This window comes from Anopheles coustani, chromosome 2 (assembly GCF_943734705.1).
Source record: "Anopheles coustani chromosome 2, idAnoCousDA_361_x.2, whole genome shotgun sequence".
Taxonomy (NCBI): domain Eukaryota; kingdom Metazoa; phylum Arthropoda; class Insecta; order Diptera; family Culicidae; genus Anopheles; species Anopheles coustani.
Window position 1 is genome coordinate 79348676 of NC_071289.1, and position 17697 is coordinate 79366372.

Here is a 17697-nt window from a genome sequence, read left to right on the forward strand (position 1 = left end):
CAACCATCCAAGTTCCGGTTGCTTTCCTGCCGAGGGGAGGCTTAGATGGCAAGGGTCGGTCCTGTTCCACCACCCGACGCCACCCCCCTTCCACACGGAAGGACACTCATTGACAGGATTGTCTATCGAATCAGTGACCGGTACCCGGGAAACTCATCCCCTGCCAACGCTCTCTTGCTCTCTTCAAACGCCGGCGTGAGTGGAGTACCCAAGCAGTTGGAAAATTGCCTCCCCACGCTAGCATCCCCACCCCCCTGCTCTCCTCCCCGAGTGACCTCGGTCAGTAATCCTTTGCACAAGTTTATTATAGCTCGCGTACACACATTTTCCGCCTCGGTTCGCGTAATAAGCCTCCTCTCCTTTTTTCTGCCCACCGGACTAGGAACCAAACTAGGTGGCATGAATTTTGGTTTCGTTTATGTTTCTCGCACCTTTTGCTGCCCTTCCATCCAGCTCGGTGAAAAACTCCAACTAGCTCCAACGCGGGATAAATTTCCCGGGGAGGGGTGTAAAATCAACAACCACTTTAAGGGTGGCTTTGGAGGAAGGGGGGCATGATTCGCAATGGGTCGGTTCCTGCTGTTTTCATATTTCTGCCCCCTTACCCATACAAAAAAGGGAGCAAGGGGGATGAGGCACGTGAATGGCATTTTCCAACCAACCGCGAAACACCAAACGACCCCCGAAGGCTATTTACTTTTGGTCCACGCTTCTCACCCCAAAAGCGAGCATCAAAAACCATTTTGCCGGTAACAATAATGCCACATTGGGCATGCTTCCGTTCCCACACACACACATGCACCCAAACGTGTGCACCTTCGTAGGTCGTACAGTTCGTGGCCACACAGTTTCAAGATCCCCATTTATTCCCGGTGCACGTAGGTGGGCACCGATCGGCCGGGTTGGCCGGGCTTCGGAATCTTTCTCCTCCGCGTGCACCAAAGCGCAACAACAATGTAGGCCCCTCTAAGGGGGAAGAAAAGAGAAAGAGACAATTGAAAAACGCATACACCACATACCGCGAAGGTGGCACCCGAACGCTTTCCACGCTGGCGCTTTACTTTTCCAACCTCTCGCAGAAATTCGGAAGAAACTCTGGGGAGTGAAATTTCGCCCCATCGGTCGGCATGTCACTTTTGCTGACGTCGAACAGCTTCGTGAGTCCAAAGCCCAAACCCAAACGTTTGAGTACGTGAAAATAAACCGACTCGTTGAACGAAGGATGGAAGCAAAAAAAAACAACACCACAACAGAATAGCAAATAATACTGGAAGTACCCGAACGCTCCGAGAAATCCACCGAAAAGGATACAAAGTTTACATTTTTTGGTACGGAAAGAAGAACCCAAACACAACCTTAACAACCGACGTGCATTGTGCTGATACGGATGGAATCGGTTTGCGAAAAGCCCGTTCGCCGATTAAACCGGGAAAAAGTGCAACCCGAATGCGAAGAAGGAAAGACAGCAGGCAAACACCGAAAATATTGCTGATCACGACCCAACCAAGACGCCAAGGGCAATGGGTAATCCGATAAAAAGTGTATATAAAACAATTCAATCGAATATATCAAACGCTTCCTGCCACATGTTTATCGACCACACGTTGGCACAGTACTTTTCGAGCAGGAAAGTAAACTAAGGGTGGCTTTTGCTTGTGTCGATTCAACACATTTTCAGTTGCTTCGATCTGTTGTTTTTGTGGTTTGGTTTTGATTTGTTCAACATGTCGGATCTCTTGAGTGAAACATAACAATCGTATCGTTGCTAGCTTAAAATGATCTTTTTTAAAAATAACTTCACGTTACTTAGCGTCAATAAATTGCAGCACCCAAGACAATTTACCAATCCCAAAAAAATTCACAAGAATACTGAAAACAATTGGTCAACAAAATAATCGCGTGATTTCTTCCCTCGGTCCACAACTGTCCCCGCTTTGGGCAACGGACCTAGCTTGCAGACGGATGGTGGAGGAGGAAAATAAAAACAATTGCTGCTAGCAGTTACTTACCTCATTGGTATTCCATCGGTGTCGTTGGGTAGGAAAATGGTCAGCCCGGGGTAAACTTTCCAAATTATCTGGAAGCTTGATCGGTTCGCCATCTGGAATGAAACAATTCGCAAAAGGGGGAGGAAAATGGTGGTTAGAAAATGGTATTTTGTATTGGGAGCATGTATGAAGTATTGAAGTAAATGTTCAATTTACTAGAAAGTAAATCAACTGTTAAATAAGTCGAGCAGATAGTGGTTCTAGTATTCAATTTAGAGATTTATTTTAAAACTAAGTCAAATCTTATGTAATAATCTATCTTGTCATTTAAATTAATTTCTTTCCACGAATCACCATTCTCGTTGATTTTTTTTCCAATATTAGCTTCTTACTTCTATAACTTCTTTTCTAATTATTCTCTTCTTACTTCTTATAACTTCTTTTGCAACCTGTCACACCTTTTCCATCCTTTATCTTGGCGTAATATTCTTAGAAACGGATCAATCGTAAGCTAGTAATTATATGGAAGTGTTAAAAACCGAGTTATGCTTCCGGTTATACTTTGCACACCATCGTTTTCCATTGTCCCGTTTATGGCCTATTAGAAGCACTCGTTACTAAATTGGAGAAAATGCGTGCTAATCTTAAACCATCAAGCTGACGAGGTGAAATCGAAACTAATTTCAGGATGGTTAACAAATTACTTCCGCCTTTCTTTGGCGAGCGTTTCCTGAGTTAACCGAGCATTATTTATTCCTTTTTTAACCGAAATCTTCGAACACCTTCGTGTTGCTTTATTTGTTCAACGTCCAGGCGGAAAAGGAAAGCTTTATCGATAATCTAATATCGTTTGTCCACCCGTTGAGCTCTCCTTCCGCTGGCCAGAAATGTGAATTCTGATTTTATTTCCTGACGTGACGTTGATTGATATTTCCCATTTCTCCCCTTTCTAATACACTCTTAACCTATTTACGTTGGCATTGCAACGCTCGAGTTGCGTCGGCTCTTAACAGAAATGTCAACATTGTCACCCTGTCAACGCCGGCATGCGGAACGATTCCACAGGAAATTCCAACCACCTTCGGTGTCATTCTATTTAGCACCCAACCCTCACATAAGGGCCATAATAATTGATTATGATGTAACTGCACCTAGAGTGACCTCCGGAAATTCGGGTCCGGGGGCGAGCAGCAAAAAGGACCAACCTTGACGTCCTCGTAGGGCCATCAAGAACTTTTCCGGCACATGCAAATGAACGAAAACACCTTCACACTTCGGGTCGAGGGTCTACGGCGAAATGGAAGGAAGTTCTGTTCACCCTTGGAATGTCTCGAATGACGTATTGGAGCACTTACTTGCACAGAGGAGAGCGTAGTTTTCCAGGTATCGTCCTCTGAAACTTATGTTACGGTTTAGTTCGTACTCAACTTGGAGAATGTAAAAGCCGTTAACAAGAAAAGCAATCTAAAGGAAGAATAAACCTTTGACATCTAAACAAAACCCTCGCTTTGTGAAACTAAAACCAATCAAACAGTGAACTGGCACTGGTTTAATTTCCACTTGAGCAACTATAATTGATAAGATCAATGTCACTGTCTAGCGCAGCACGTGCCGCTACCCGTTTGGGCAAACAAACCAAGACGTGCACCGGTTTGGCTTGACAACTTTCCGTGTGCTTGCAGCGCCACGAGAGCAACTTCGACAATCGGAAACAGTTGTAGTTGATGCTGTAATTGTTCTGACAGACGATGACGATCCGGACGAACAGCAAAACTTTGTCGTCCCTCCTCTACACGAGGCTGAGGGAGTGGGAAAGAATTTTCCACCAGAAGCTTCTCAAGCGCTAAAGTAGCACGGTGGATTAACTTTTCAAAAGCATGCTTCCCAGTGGTTGAGACAGTGTGTAACCGAACGAGCGACACTGTTTTAAACTGTTTGATGGACAGAAATTATGCTTGTTCAGCAAGTTGGATTCTACGATGGTTGGTGTAATATGCTTTAACAGTTGCTTACTTAAAAAGGAGCGGAATTTTCAAAAAGCAAGATGTAACTTTTCTTAACAAGTTAAAATAAACCAATTCACGCCCACCGTGAATTTTCCCCCGAGGACACATTTTTGTCGATTGGCCGCGAAACGCGGTGGAAGTCAAAGGTTGACAAATTGATGGTACCACTGAGAAACCGTGGCACCGGAAAAGTGTCCGGACCACAAGAAAAGCCACCCCCTTTTGCCCAGTGGTTATACATTTTTAATATTGCAACTGAAAAGAAGCTGACCTTTCAGTTGGTTTTATTTTGTTCGCTTGCAAACTTGGAAACTTCGACATTGGGGATAACCACAAACCACGGTGGGTCGGTTTTTAGTGTGATTTCGGAGTCTTTTTTCTTTGACTGAAATTTTCCCTAACTTCATGATGCCGCCCTCAGGTCGTGCGTTAAGCAAGCGGTTTAATTCAGTACCGAAAGCAGAAACTCTTTCCAGCTTCTTCTTGTGACGTTTCAAGTGCTTCCATAGAACGCAATGCTCGTTGGTGTCTGGCCATCTGGTGGCCACTTGGCGGAACGGTAGCCACACTTAAGCGTTTTTCTTTCTTTTTTTTTTTTTGTTCAGTAAAAAACTTTCCCAAACCTTTTCACACCAATTTTTGCACCACAGTATCTGACGCGACAATTTGCCGGATGTCGATGAGTTGAGCCGCCTGGTGCGACTTCCGCCCACTGCGAGCCAATTCACAAGAGAAAACTACTAACTTTTCTTCACGCTCAATTGGTGTGTGTGGAGCGACCATCAAGGGGCGAGGAGCGCACGTCAAACAAAGCATTACAAATTAGCGGGAAAACTTATTATTATTTCATAATGAGCAGGAAAGCGCAGGTGAAGGAGACCGCCAGCTCGATTTCCCTCTGCCTTGCCATCCAGGGCGTGTTGATTTTTCTTTCATGGTGAAATAATATTTCCTCTCTCCTTTTTCCCGCTCACCAGGCCCCGTCCCCCAACCCTGTGTGTACACCATCTGGAGAACGGGGTGTTTTCGCACCATCTTTTTCTTCGCTGAAGCGTTGGCTTTCGCTTCGAAGTGAATTAAAAACGACAAATGAAATGGCTTGCCACTATTAGCGGGAGCATGTTTACACAACATTAGCACCGGCAGTTTCTGCAGCTCCGCCGGGCGCTAAACAGATAGCACGCTCCGAAACTCCGTAAGGCGTGAAATATGACGGATACTTTGGGTCACGAACCCTTCAACTCTCGCGGGTTCGAGAAAGGTAAGAGTTCACAGACAGCTGCCCTATATTAGCCGAACAGGAAGAACCACCTACGAGTTATGGTTTTACTATTATTAGACGAACATTTGAGTAATATATTTTTATATGAACAAGAGATTTATAAATGTTACAATTTAATAACCGCACGACAATAAAGGCTTCTTAAACAGAAAAGTTCTCATTAGCAACCATACACGTCACAATGGTCAGTATTTATCGCCCGGCATTAAGAATGCCATATATTTTCTTATTAAAAACACGGCTTTGAGATGAAACGAGTCCCGCCGTCCAGTGGCACTTGACTTCCAGCAACGGAAACGTGAAAAGGCCAACAAGTCCGGCGCGGACGATTATGGCTCCCACACACTTCACCCCAAAAACGGTGGACTAATTCCCGACTCGGTGTAAATCTTGTGTGAAGCCGGGACAGTTCGTTTGCGAGCCGGAACCACCTACTGGAAAGAAGAAAGTAACACGAACGATAAAAAAAAATCGCAAATGGAACGCCGAAACACTCGCACGGTTTCGCTACACTCGACAAGATTCCCCGGGACGGAAATATAAATTCCACCAGCACGCAAAGCCACATGGCTTACGGTGCACCCGGCGTCGAGGACATTCGTACCGAAAGGGAATCTTTCGCGATGCAAACGGGGGACTCACAGTGTTTAACCAACCCACTGCTACGTACGTTTCTCGTGCATGTGTTCCAAATGTGTGGCCGTTTTTTTCAACAGGATTTTCATTTAAAGACAACAAACGCGAAAATGGCACCAAGAAAGAAAGCACCACCGAGGAGCCCTTTAATGCTTTCAACGATGTTTCAGTTGCGTGGCGTGATGCACATTTCGCAACAGCAAAGGAGGGGTGCATCGGGATGGGTTTGGTTAAAAACTATCCCGGTCCCGGTATGTGTTGGCATGTGTTGAACGTCCTACCGGCACCCCGAAACTGTGTACAAATTTAAGGACAAATTCATTGTTTAGCAAACAGTCGGTGGTCGGGGCCGAATGAAAATCCAATATCCGTACGACAAAACATGTTGGTCCGTGTGGTGTAACATTCGATGCACTCGTACATACGTCGGTGAAATCGCCCTAGAGGAACGTTCAAAAAGTACTTCCGAATAAGGGAATGTAGCTTTAATGTTCACATGTTTCACATTCCTTGGCCATTGTTTTGTGCAAAAGTACTACAAACAACTAAAATTATGAAAATAAAAAGAAAAAATATTTTATCTTATAAACCACAAAAATAAATAAATTACCAGTATAGTTATGACATCGAAATTTATTTTAGATGCTTCCCACTAAAAATTACATAAAAAAAATTCTAAAAAAAAAATCTTAGCCATTTCTGTAAAAAAATAATAAATGTATCAACTTGCCAAATACTATGTTTTTGTTGTTGATTGAACGCACGAGTGGTTTGGTTTTTGGGTAATTAATGTTAATAGCTCTTTTTTGTTTATTCGTTCAGAAAGACATTTGCCGCCTTTGACATAATGTTTTCTTTGATGTTTCGTTTCAAAAATAACGTTTTGATAATAGTTCAACAAACAGTAACGAGTTTTGTAGATGGGAAAAATATTTCCCTTAGGCGTGAAAGTGTTAAACAAAATGCTAAAAGTATTACAAACAATTAAAATTATCAAAATAAAAAGAAAAAAATTACAAAGTTTAAAAAATCAATCTAAATTGGAGTATATTTTATAATTTGATGATTACTGTAGCTTTTCTAACCCTTCGTTCTTTTCAACTGAATTGTGCCCATCCCTTAAGCCTAATCACTTTTAAGCCTCCTTGAACAAGTACCTAAGTCAGGCAACTTTGCTTCAAAAACTAACAAACAAACATCATTAACCCACTCGCGAAAAATATTTTTTACCAACTGGAACACATTGTTCCCGCATCGGCACGAATGTTTCCACATGCAATCGCAGGCGGAAAAACGTTCCGAGCGGAAGGAACATGCATGAGCCGAGAATGTCGCCAAGGAAAAGCGTGTACCCTTCCCCTCTCTCCGTCTGGCACATTGTACATTTCCACGTGGCGAGTGGAAATCGTTCTCACACATATGGTGACGGTGTTGGCGGGAATTTGTAGATTGCTTTCGGAACGGAAAAACCGTTCGGTATGTGGTTGTGCTATGTGTTTCGACTCTCGCATAGGAGCACTGGGACGCAGTGTTTGGTGCGGTAAGAAGCATGTAAAACCCCACGGATTGGGGAGGGTTAGACGAAATTTACTATTTCTAATGCCCATAATCGTAAAATATACACACTTGAGCGGAATAAATAATACCACCAGGGTACGAGGTACGGAACTACCAACCAGAAGGACTCACTCCGGTCACTTGCATCGACGCAAATCGGCGTTCCGAAATCAAACGCGAGCCGTTCGGTCCGGGAGCTGGGATTATTATTCAGCCCGCTTCGAAGCCTCCGCCACTAGACTAGAGTCGATGGGTTTCTCTCCTTCCCGGGCTTGACAACTGTACGGAACAATTACTTCTGGTACTGTTCTATTCTTCGCTGGGAACCTCTCGTTCGAGCCGACGACACGGATAGTATTAGACTTGTAAATCTCTCACGCACGCACCAGGGAAGACGTCCGTTTAGTGTAGGCCTGCTTTTGCCTTTCCATTCCTCCATCGATTGCCCGGAGGGAATGAGCTCGAAGGGAGAAAAAAAAACCCCATATCATTCGACGTCGCTCCACTAAATTAGTCGGTCGACCCTGTCGGCGGCTCCAGATCGCTAGTGATTGGTCCTGAAAAGAAGTCTTAACGGCGGCACCGGCCAACCCTGAATGGAAACTACACACAATTACAATTCTCCACTGCTTTTTCGGCGCTCGAAAGCGGGCCCTCACTTTTACTTTACGATGCAAGTGGTAGGCTGAATTCGAAAGCAGAAATGAATGAAGATTGATTGAAAAGTTCTACCCCAAACGCTGGCTATCCAACGGAAGGGCTGCACTTTACCCACGCCAAAAGGGTTTCGGTGGCATGTAAGAAACACATTTCAAAGAAGTTTCGAAAGCAGACGAAGGAGTAAAGAATGGCAAACTCGTACGAACCGGGGGGTGATAGGTTAGAGAATTAGGTACGCCGATCGTGCACAATTGAGAGCCCCGCAATAAGAGACTGTAAGTTTATAAAGGAATCGTGACACGATTGACGGATGCCCCGGAAATAAGAGAGACTGGCATTTCCATTTTACGCACACATCGGAGGGAAAATCCAAAATAAAAACGCCATCCAAAACTGCCAAAGGTCACAGGCAAGATAAGGCACAGCGACAAACCTAATCTGCGAATTCATCCGGTAAATGGATGCCGCTCGTTCGTATGTCAAAAAACATATGCACGCTCGGTCGACACGCATATCGCATCGTCGACGGACGGCGATGAATTCCAAAACGTTTATTAACTGTCCCCGCGGCCAGCTGGCAGCTTGTAGCTATGGTCTATAAAATCTCGGCACTTAACGCTAGACAAACAAAAAGCCCGTGTAAAGTTTCCGCCAGCCAGCGCCAGCCAGTTCCCGGGGGTGCATTATTCAGATGAAACGTCGTTGGAAAGGCGTCAACGTATAAAACAAAACATATAAATGACTGATAGAGAACCGCGAGTGAGTTTTAGTAAGCGAAATGGGAGTTTTTGAATTATGTTTAGTACATGAAAACGAGCCATCAAATCGGGTTTACTACCTTCTACCACCACCGTCGTGTCGCAAAACATTCGTTTACACAATTAGCGGTCTTTTATTATCATCGTCGTCGTCGTGGTGGTTTTTACTGCAAGCAAGGCAATCATCTCTTAAAGGCAGCAAAAGTGAGGAATTTGTACACGATGGGAAGTGCACAATATTTTACGTGCACAGTAGATATGTTTTCCTTTTTTTATAGTGGAACGTTTTTATGGTGCATTGTGCACTGAAAATTGTTTGGTTTATGATTTTGGGGTATATACACACACACAAACAAAATTTGTTCCCATAAAACATATCATTACTTAAAATCGTAATACACAAAAGCAAAGGAGTTTAAGTGCAGTCGATATTGAAATTCTTGTTACGTTCCTTCACATAATTAATGATCTTATAGCAACCTGATTGAAAATAAAACTGTCGATTTGTGGTAAGTATCATCCTTAGGTCTTATTTCCTGCGACTACAACACAAAAGTGGAGCACTTAACCATTAAAAACCAACCAGCTTGTACGCTCTAACCCCTTACGAGGTACAATCAAACCGACCCTACTCAATCTTTCACTAAAACGTGTTAAAAACTAATAAGACACATTTAATTCACCGAAACCTACCGACCCGCAACCCCTCCACCACAGATTAATGGTATTCGATTGTGAACTTTTACGACTTGATTCTAATTTTATTGCTCGAAATTATGGTTTCCACTCACCCTTCGCCCGCTTCCGCCGGGGATACCAAACCCTGGTTTGGAGTGCGAGCGGTGCACCGCGGTCAGGCCTAGTACACCATCAAAGCAAATAAATACGGCTTCGGCTTAAGATTACAGTCCATCAAGCATTATGCTTTCGCGCCGGCGATGGGCGAAAAACATGAAGTTCCTTAAAATGCTACACAAATCACCTGACAGCCGTTCTTGGCCGGAGGTTGGGGAGGAAAAAGTGTGTCACTGATTTGCCCGGGGAAAATTAAGGAAAGGGAAAAAGAAAGTTGATAAAACCACAATTGACTGGGGGGGAGGGGAGGGGGGGAGGGTTGAACGTTTTCCCCCCGTAATACACTCTGGACGCTTTCCCACCTAAATAACGTTCAATTCACGGCGTCGTGAAATAGAACCATAAAATAAAGCACAGTGAGCGTTCTCGATGGCCGCTTAGGAACAAGCGTAACGCAACCGCGAACGACAAATCGGAAAATCGTGACCGGTGGCATTAAATTTATTAATTTCGATCTTTGTTCCGAACGGCGTTTTCTTTTTTCCTTCCCTACTCCCCATGGTTCCGCGAAGGAACCGTTGCATCGTGAGTCGGTGTAAATTATCCCAAGCCTTCGGTGCCGGAACTTTGTCCATGCCATCTTCCAGGGGTTGTTGGGGGTTTTCCAAGGAGCTTCGTACACGCGCCGTTCGCCCCGTCGTGGGGCTCGTTTGTCAAAACGATGGCGTCGTTAACCATCCGCCGCAACAGCCATTTGTCGAAGTCACCGACGACCAGCAAATCACGCCGAACGATGGATTACCTTCCCGGGTGCGTGAAGGTCTCGTATTTTTTACATTTATTGCCTTCTCGCCCACCACCCTCTCTCACCGTGCCCTGGGGGCCGACATCGTTAAAGATGTAAATCTCGCGGATGCGTGGAGTGATTGAGTTAACGTAACCCTAAGCAGTATCGTTTCCGCCCGAAGGACTGCTTTTCACTTAGTTCTGTCTCCCTCCCTTGCTGAAGGATAACTCAAATGTGGCAATCATTTTTACAACACGAAAAGTTGGATGGAAAAAACGAAATGAAGAAAAACAGTGGAAGCAATTAAAAATGTGTGAACTAAAGATAGAAGAGTCGGCCGGAGGGAACGAGAAGGTCGACGAGAGGGGTCGTTAATTAAGGTCATTTTTAGGACTACAATAAGAATAAAAAAACACCTCCAATAGTGTTGCCACTATCTGATTCCGTGGCGGTTGCCATTTCGCTCGCGAGGGCACACAATGTACTTTTCCAGCCCCGAGAAACCGTTGAGCCGCCGTTCCTTGGGGGGGGGAGGAAGTTAAAAAACGAAAAAGGAAATGGAAAAAAGTACCCAAATTCTTCACCGCGACCCCGAAGACACGGACACCGAAGAAGGGCTTTTGCAGTCCGAGCGTAAGACGAGCAGCTAGAGAGCCCGAACAAAACAAAACAACTAGAAATAACCCGTGGCTGGCGACCATTTTTCGCTCGCACACTACGGCCCTCCACCTCCTTCCCCAGGGTGTAAGGTCCAAGCCAGAGCGGTAACTATAACAGATTACTGTTCTGCATGTAAGAAATGCCATAATTTATAGGCGATGATTTATGCCGCTCGCGGTCGTAAATCCGAATCCTTCGCCGCGAGATGCCGCCTAAGCAAAGAACGGCCACGGTGGAGGAAATTCTAGAAAGAGCGGTGATGGGGGAGGGAGCCAGCGACGGTTCGCGTAAAATTAGGAGGCGCCGTATGCCAGTCAGCCTACACCCCGCCACCCCCCTCCCGTTCATCGTTCAGCTTGATGGTGAATTTTATCCCCGCTTAGGGGAGGGGCTCGTGATTCGTTGGACGGTCGGTACTTACGAGGGACACAGGCCTCTAAAAAGGGGTCATAAAATTCGACCTCCGGCCGAGGCTCTTTCTCCGAGGCTCCCTCTCTTTATCCTTTGCCGACCAGGCGGGGGGCCAGAAATAAACCAGCGGAAGGTCAATTTTGTACCCATTTTAATTGATAAGGCGTCGTAAAATAATTGAATTAGAGCACGTTCCCGTTGGGTACACCGCGGGGAAAGAAAGAAAACGACATTTGTGTCAGTTTGGATTTTAAATGTCGTAAGGCAAACGTATCTGGTTGAAGCAATATATTCCCACATTGTTTAACCAATAAATAAGAGCATTTTTAAATTCCACGAGAAATTATTTTTTCAAGCTTCTTAAAATGTAAACTATCGAATACTAATGATAGAAATGTATTAAAACTTATTATATGTTTTAATCTTCCATGCACGGATCAATGATGCGGAGTAAATACTGTTGTAAATAAATGAAACATAAAAAATACTTGGATAAATTTAGGCTAACAAATTTGTCTCTTTTGGAACTTGTCCCTTTGACTATTGAATGTCAAAATACGAAAACTTTCGAATATCAAAGAGGAAAAAGAAAAATCTTCCATCACCCAAGACACAAACACTGTAACATTAGCTGTTTGCTCTTTACCCATCATTACGAACCTATCATTAGCTTCGAATGGATCCCAGGCACACAATACATTGTTGCGGATAAGAGCAAAACTCTACCGTACAACATTCCAATAATCATCCTTCGTCCGTTCGACTGCCGATGGGTTTTCCTGTTCAACTGGGAGAAAATTTGATCGCCGGTGACGCCATGTGTCCCGTTACAAACAATTCCTCCACAACCCGGAGCAGGTATTAATTTGGCTTGCAAACAAAGAACTCCCGTTTTCCAGCTCGGACTCGCGCGTTCTTGACCGTGGCCGCTTCGCTCCGAGCCGAAGGGCAAGGCGTGCGGCTCGACTCATTCCGTGCCGATCGAGCATTTCCCGCACGGATGCCCGCCCATTCCGGTTTCCCCCCGAGGTTCCGAGACTTCCGTGCATCCTTAGCCGAGCGGCCGGGGCCGCAACTTTAAAACTCGCATGCTAAAATTCTATAATAAACAATTTTAATTTGTATACATTATCATATTCAAATAAAAATGCAATTAACTTTCCCCCCTCCTTCCCGATGGGGCCGGGCGGAATGGTTTGGGGTTGGCGCTCTAGGCCTTAGATCCTTTTTCTTTCCCAGCTGGCCTCGACGGGCGTAGTAGAAGTTCGCTTTGGACCTTACGAAAGGAGAGCTTACTTGTGGGTGAACATCGGTAACCGTTTCCATTTCCCCGGCGGAACTGGGCAAGACACGCGGAAACTCATTTTAATGATCAAAGTTTTATTTTAGCGCACCGAAAGTTGAATGGTTTTGATGGGTTTAAAGAAGGTTTCCCATCGTGCTCAGAGCCATTCCTATCTATTTCCCTCGGGGTCAAAAACGTTCCTTCTGGTGCCACCAATTAGTGGGTGACCAAAGCGATTGACTTTAAATATGTTTTCCAACAGATTTTTAATCAAACGAACCAACCACATGAATACACGAATGGGCCACTGTAACAAGCGACGCTGGTTCGCACTTCCGGTTTGTCATTAGCGCGACCTTAAAGGATGGATTGTGGGAGGGGGGGTCTGGGAAAACTGGCAGACAATTCCCACGCGGGAATACTGGCGACGAGTTTGACACGCTCGTAATTGATGGTAGTTTAATGCTAATTAAGTTATCAGCGAAATGCGACCTGCCACTTGGCCGGCGGCGGATTTGTTAACACTCTTTATGCCATTTCCCACCATTTCCCCGTGGCTGGAGGTCACGACAGGTCCGGAAAAGTGCTGACAGGTTGAGCGAAAAAGCGAAGCGACGTAGTTTACTGTTTGTTTGGGTATAATATTGTACTTTTGTTTTGCGCCAACCATTGTTGCTCATTTGCGTTTCCCAACGTTTTGTGCGGCTATAGTTATGTATGTATGTCAAACCTACACCCGTGTGTTTCTACTCCGGCAGACACGGGTCCCGGTTTAATTGGAAGCACGCAGCGAAAGCTAGCTAGCTAATGATTTGATTTATTTTTATAATAAATTCAACAATAAATCCACCGATCGTTTATAACAATTTAAGTTCCATCAATAATTTATACAATTTGTTTATTCAATGCACACCGCCCTCACATACTCACTCGAACGCACGCACAAAAACCCCTTGAGTGTGTTGCAATGTGCGTGGTCGTTGTGTGCAAATGCACGTGGACCATTGCACAATCCGAAAAAAAGAACATCACCATTATTCAGTGGAAATTGTCCAGTGTGTTTCATTTTTCCATTATCCTGTGCGGGGCACGAGGCTGAACATGGGGAGTCCATTAACATGCAACATTTTTTGTTTTTTTTCTGCACTCGTGGTGCTTTTATATTGCATTTGTGGGAAGATGGTTTGAGGAGCCCCCTTTTTAATTGAATACTTTTAGGATGAACACTTTAAATTAAAGCTATTGATATGTTGTAGTTGCTGTCGGCTTTTTAATTGTATAAATGCGTTTGTGCACAACCGAAAAAGTCGCGTAAATTTGCCCTCCATTTGGCGGGAACATAAGTTCGCGCGTAATTCTCATGGAGCATCTGTTCAACAGATGCACTCGTTCCGTCGGAAAATGTCCCGAATGCTGGCGGTGGTGTGTATGTTTGTGTGCGAATGAGTGTCATCCCTTTTTTGCGTTGGTCTGTTTTCTCTTCCTCTGTCCGGTGCCTTACAACTTTTGGGCTCTTGCGTTGTCGGTTCATATCCGGCCGGGTACGTTTCCGTTTTTCAACGCTCTCCAATTTATGTCATTCCCCGTACAACCACACATACAACCATACGGAGAGGCGTGCTTGCATATTAATGCAGCTTTAATATGAAATTATACCAACCGTATCATTTACTTTAATTATATAATAATTAAATTGTGACTAAAAACGCTTCTTATTACGCTCCCTCGGGAGCTTTCCCACCCCGAGTCCATTTCCCAACGAATAGCCGGTGCTGAAACATGTATGACTCTGGCCACAAGCTTCTGTGCTTGCAAAAAAATAGGGCCACATGAAAACGGACGAGTTAACAATCGGCAACAACTCACACGATACACAAACGACACGTGTGGCATTCGAAATGGGTGACAAATTTGGCGTGAAACACCAACAAAAACGTACACACACATACACACGCACGTACCAAATGGAAACATCCGACAGGAAAATCAGCTCATTCATTTGACAAAATTCACGCGAAAATCCTCGGCCAAGGATCGAGATCCCGCGATAAGTGGGTTCGCAATGCCAAACCGGGGGTTCGCTTTCCGGCGAAGGCTCATTTTCGGCGTGTTGAGATTTTCAATTTAAATTTATGAATTGTTTTAATAAGCCAGGGCTACACCGGTTGGGCTCCGAATCAAAGTACACGCCGCGTTGATTTGGGACTGGCGTGGAGAACGAGATTTAGAGAGGAGACTTGTTTTTTGTACGTTGTCTGAACGTGGATTCGGTTGGTATTAAATTTATGATGGTTTGCAAGCGTGACACCTGAAGGCAAAAGCATATAATCATGAGATAAGTACGAAAGCAGGGGGGCCTTCAATTGGCATAGCCTTCTGAATGACTAAATTTAAGCACCAAAAGCTGAAAGAATTGAAACGTTCGAAAAAAGGATCTCTAAAACCAGAGCACAAAGTGAGTAAGGGAGTTTAAAAGTCATTCTAAGACTGAGTGAACATATTTGCACAAGATTTCAATTTAAAATTTTGATTTCTTCAGACATCTGCTCCAGTAATTTCCACCTGGTGAGATTTAAAATCGAATCAACAAGGGCCCGACTGATTTGCTTATTGCTAACCGGTACATAGATCGCCTTTCACTTTCATTTCAACGCTCTTAATATTTTTCAACACGAAGACACGAAGTGCAATATTGAACAACAGCATTCTATAAGCATGAAAACATTTTGTCCTAACGCAGGAGCGTTGACTCTGATGTTGATGAAGATTAAAAAAACAGGCAAATGTCACGGGAAACTCCAGCCTCTTCCCATACTTTCTTCAAACACATTAGTGCCTGTTTGCTTCTAACCTATCGATCAGCAATTTCCATACGATAAACCTACTGCTTGTATTTGTTTGCCTAACGCTGTGCTGCACGTGGCTGACACGTACCGGTTTCGGGAGGAACGACGTTGAAAAGCAACAAATTTGAAACAACCAAGGCTCCCAATTTGGCTTGAAACTGCCGGACGGTAAACTGTTATTTATTTATGCCCGAAATTTATACACAATATATTTCCTCCAGTTCCAGTTCCGGCGATGGCGCGGATGCCGTATTTTTTTATTCTTTCAACATTGCAACGTCTACCGTTAGCCGCATTTCCTTTCTTGTGCAGCAACGCGGGAAAGTCTCATACCAACGTCGCGAACCAAGTGTGCTTTCCAAGAGCACCATGTTGATGGTATAAGGTCGACTAAATAATTCAAATTTGATTATGCTCATAATTACGCGGTTTGAAAGTGGTCGGTAAGATTTCCAATGCATGGAAAAACAAACATCGGTCGAATATCAACCCGTTCGGTTGGGTTTCGTTTCGGCAGACAGGGGAAGGCATTTTTCAGTTGTTTTTACCGCTTTCAATCGTCTTCAATCGTTCCCGTTTCCCGGTACCTCCTCCTGAACGGTTTGGGCGGATAATTGAATTTAAATCGTCTCCCCCACGTTCACTGTAGCCAACGAACGATGAACGATGACGATACCGGAGCGACGATCCTGGGCACGATAAGACCGATTTGCATTTCGGCAGGAAATATGCACTTCATAAATCAAAACGTCCAACACGTTGCTGACACTTTGCGACAGAAAAAAGGGAAAATTTGTGACCGATTTATTTTATGTGCCCCCCCCTCTCTGGTTGTTTCGGCACCCCGAGCATGTCAATATATTATTTTTTCAATCGTGAAAAATGTATTCGACTTTAGGAATATGTCGATGACAGTTGGGAAGCACGGTGACAATGATTAACACACCTGACGAAGGCGACAGAAGGTACGATCAATTTTTTAGACAAAGTGAGTAAACGTGCTGACAATTTATTTTTCCGGGAACACATTAGGAATCATTAGAGAGCAAGGAAACAAGTTTGAAGTTTCAGTAATTTGCGTTAGGTTTGTCAAATGGCTTAAATTATTGAATAAAATAATTGTTTAAGATTTGATAGTTAACATGTCCAAACCACTTCATTTTTTTAATAAGTTTTACATCATTGAAATAAAATTTTGTTCTTCTAAAATGAGGATTGTCAAAAGCATGAAATTATTTTAGATGCACCATTTAAATATATCGACATAAAAACGGACCAAACACAACAACTCTACTGCATGCTACGTCAAATCAGAATTAGGATATCCCTAGCTCACCATATGGGCGAAGGGTTTGAATAAATTTCCAATAAATCAGTCACCATTTTCTAAGCGCTCTTCCAGGATTTTCCCAAAAATCCCCCGTACGCCTTTCACTACGACTGAAGCGCCGGTCCATAAGCTGCCCCAAACGTTGGTTCCAGGGCTTGTCACCGGTCCTGACACGCCTTATCCTCAATCCTTTCAGCTCCGGACCGAACCGTGGGTGAGACGTCCGGATACCCGAGGAGCCGGATGGACGATGTGTGAAAAATATTTTAAACGTGCACTCAAATTATAGAAAATAAATCATAAATTTCACCGACGGCCTTCCGAAAAAGCGGGAACACCATCCGAAAGCACGGGACGACCGTCCGGTTGGACGCGAATCGTGTTGTTGGACCCCCGGGAAAATTGGGAGAAGGCCTACGTTTAAACACATCGATCCGTCGGTGCACCAGCACTCCTAGAAGAGATCCTCGGCACAATCAACAGTCCCACGAAACCGTTGTGTTTCACCATACGCCGTAACATTGAACTCCCCGGTTCAGCGCCAGGTTTAGGATACCTTCGGTTTTTTAGGGGGCGAAAAATGCACTCGTTTCGATGCCTGCACATGATAGCAAAATGGCCACAGGTATGTTCTTTATTTAGCGCCTTTTTCACCCGCCCGACCCACGGATGGTGTGTTGCTTCTTTCGCGCGGGG

At 44.4% G+C, this 17697-nt stretch overlaps 1 protein-coding gene across 1 annotated transcript in view; it reads right to left on the reverse strand.

Annotated features, from left to right (window-relative positions):
• LOC131265108 (uncharacterized) overlaps positions 1 to 17697 on the reverse strand; it is a 130131-nt gene that overhangs the window by 40507 nt on the left and 71927 nt on the right. The window contains exon 3 of the mRNA XM_058267370.1: positions 2010 to 2101. Within this exon, the coding sequence (XP_058123353.1) occupies positions 2010 to 2101 (92 nt within the window). The remainder of the gene's footprint in view (positions 1 to 2009; positions 2102 to 17697) is intronic.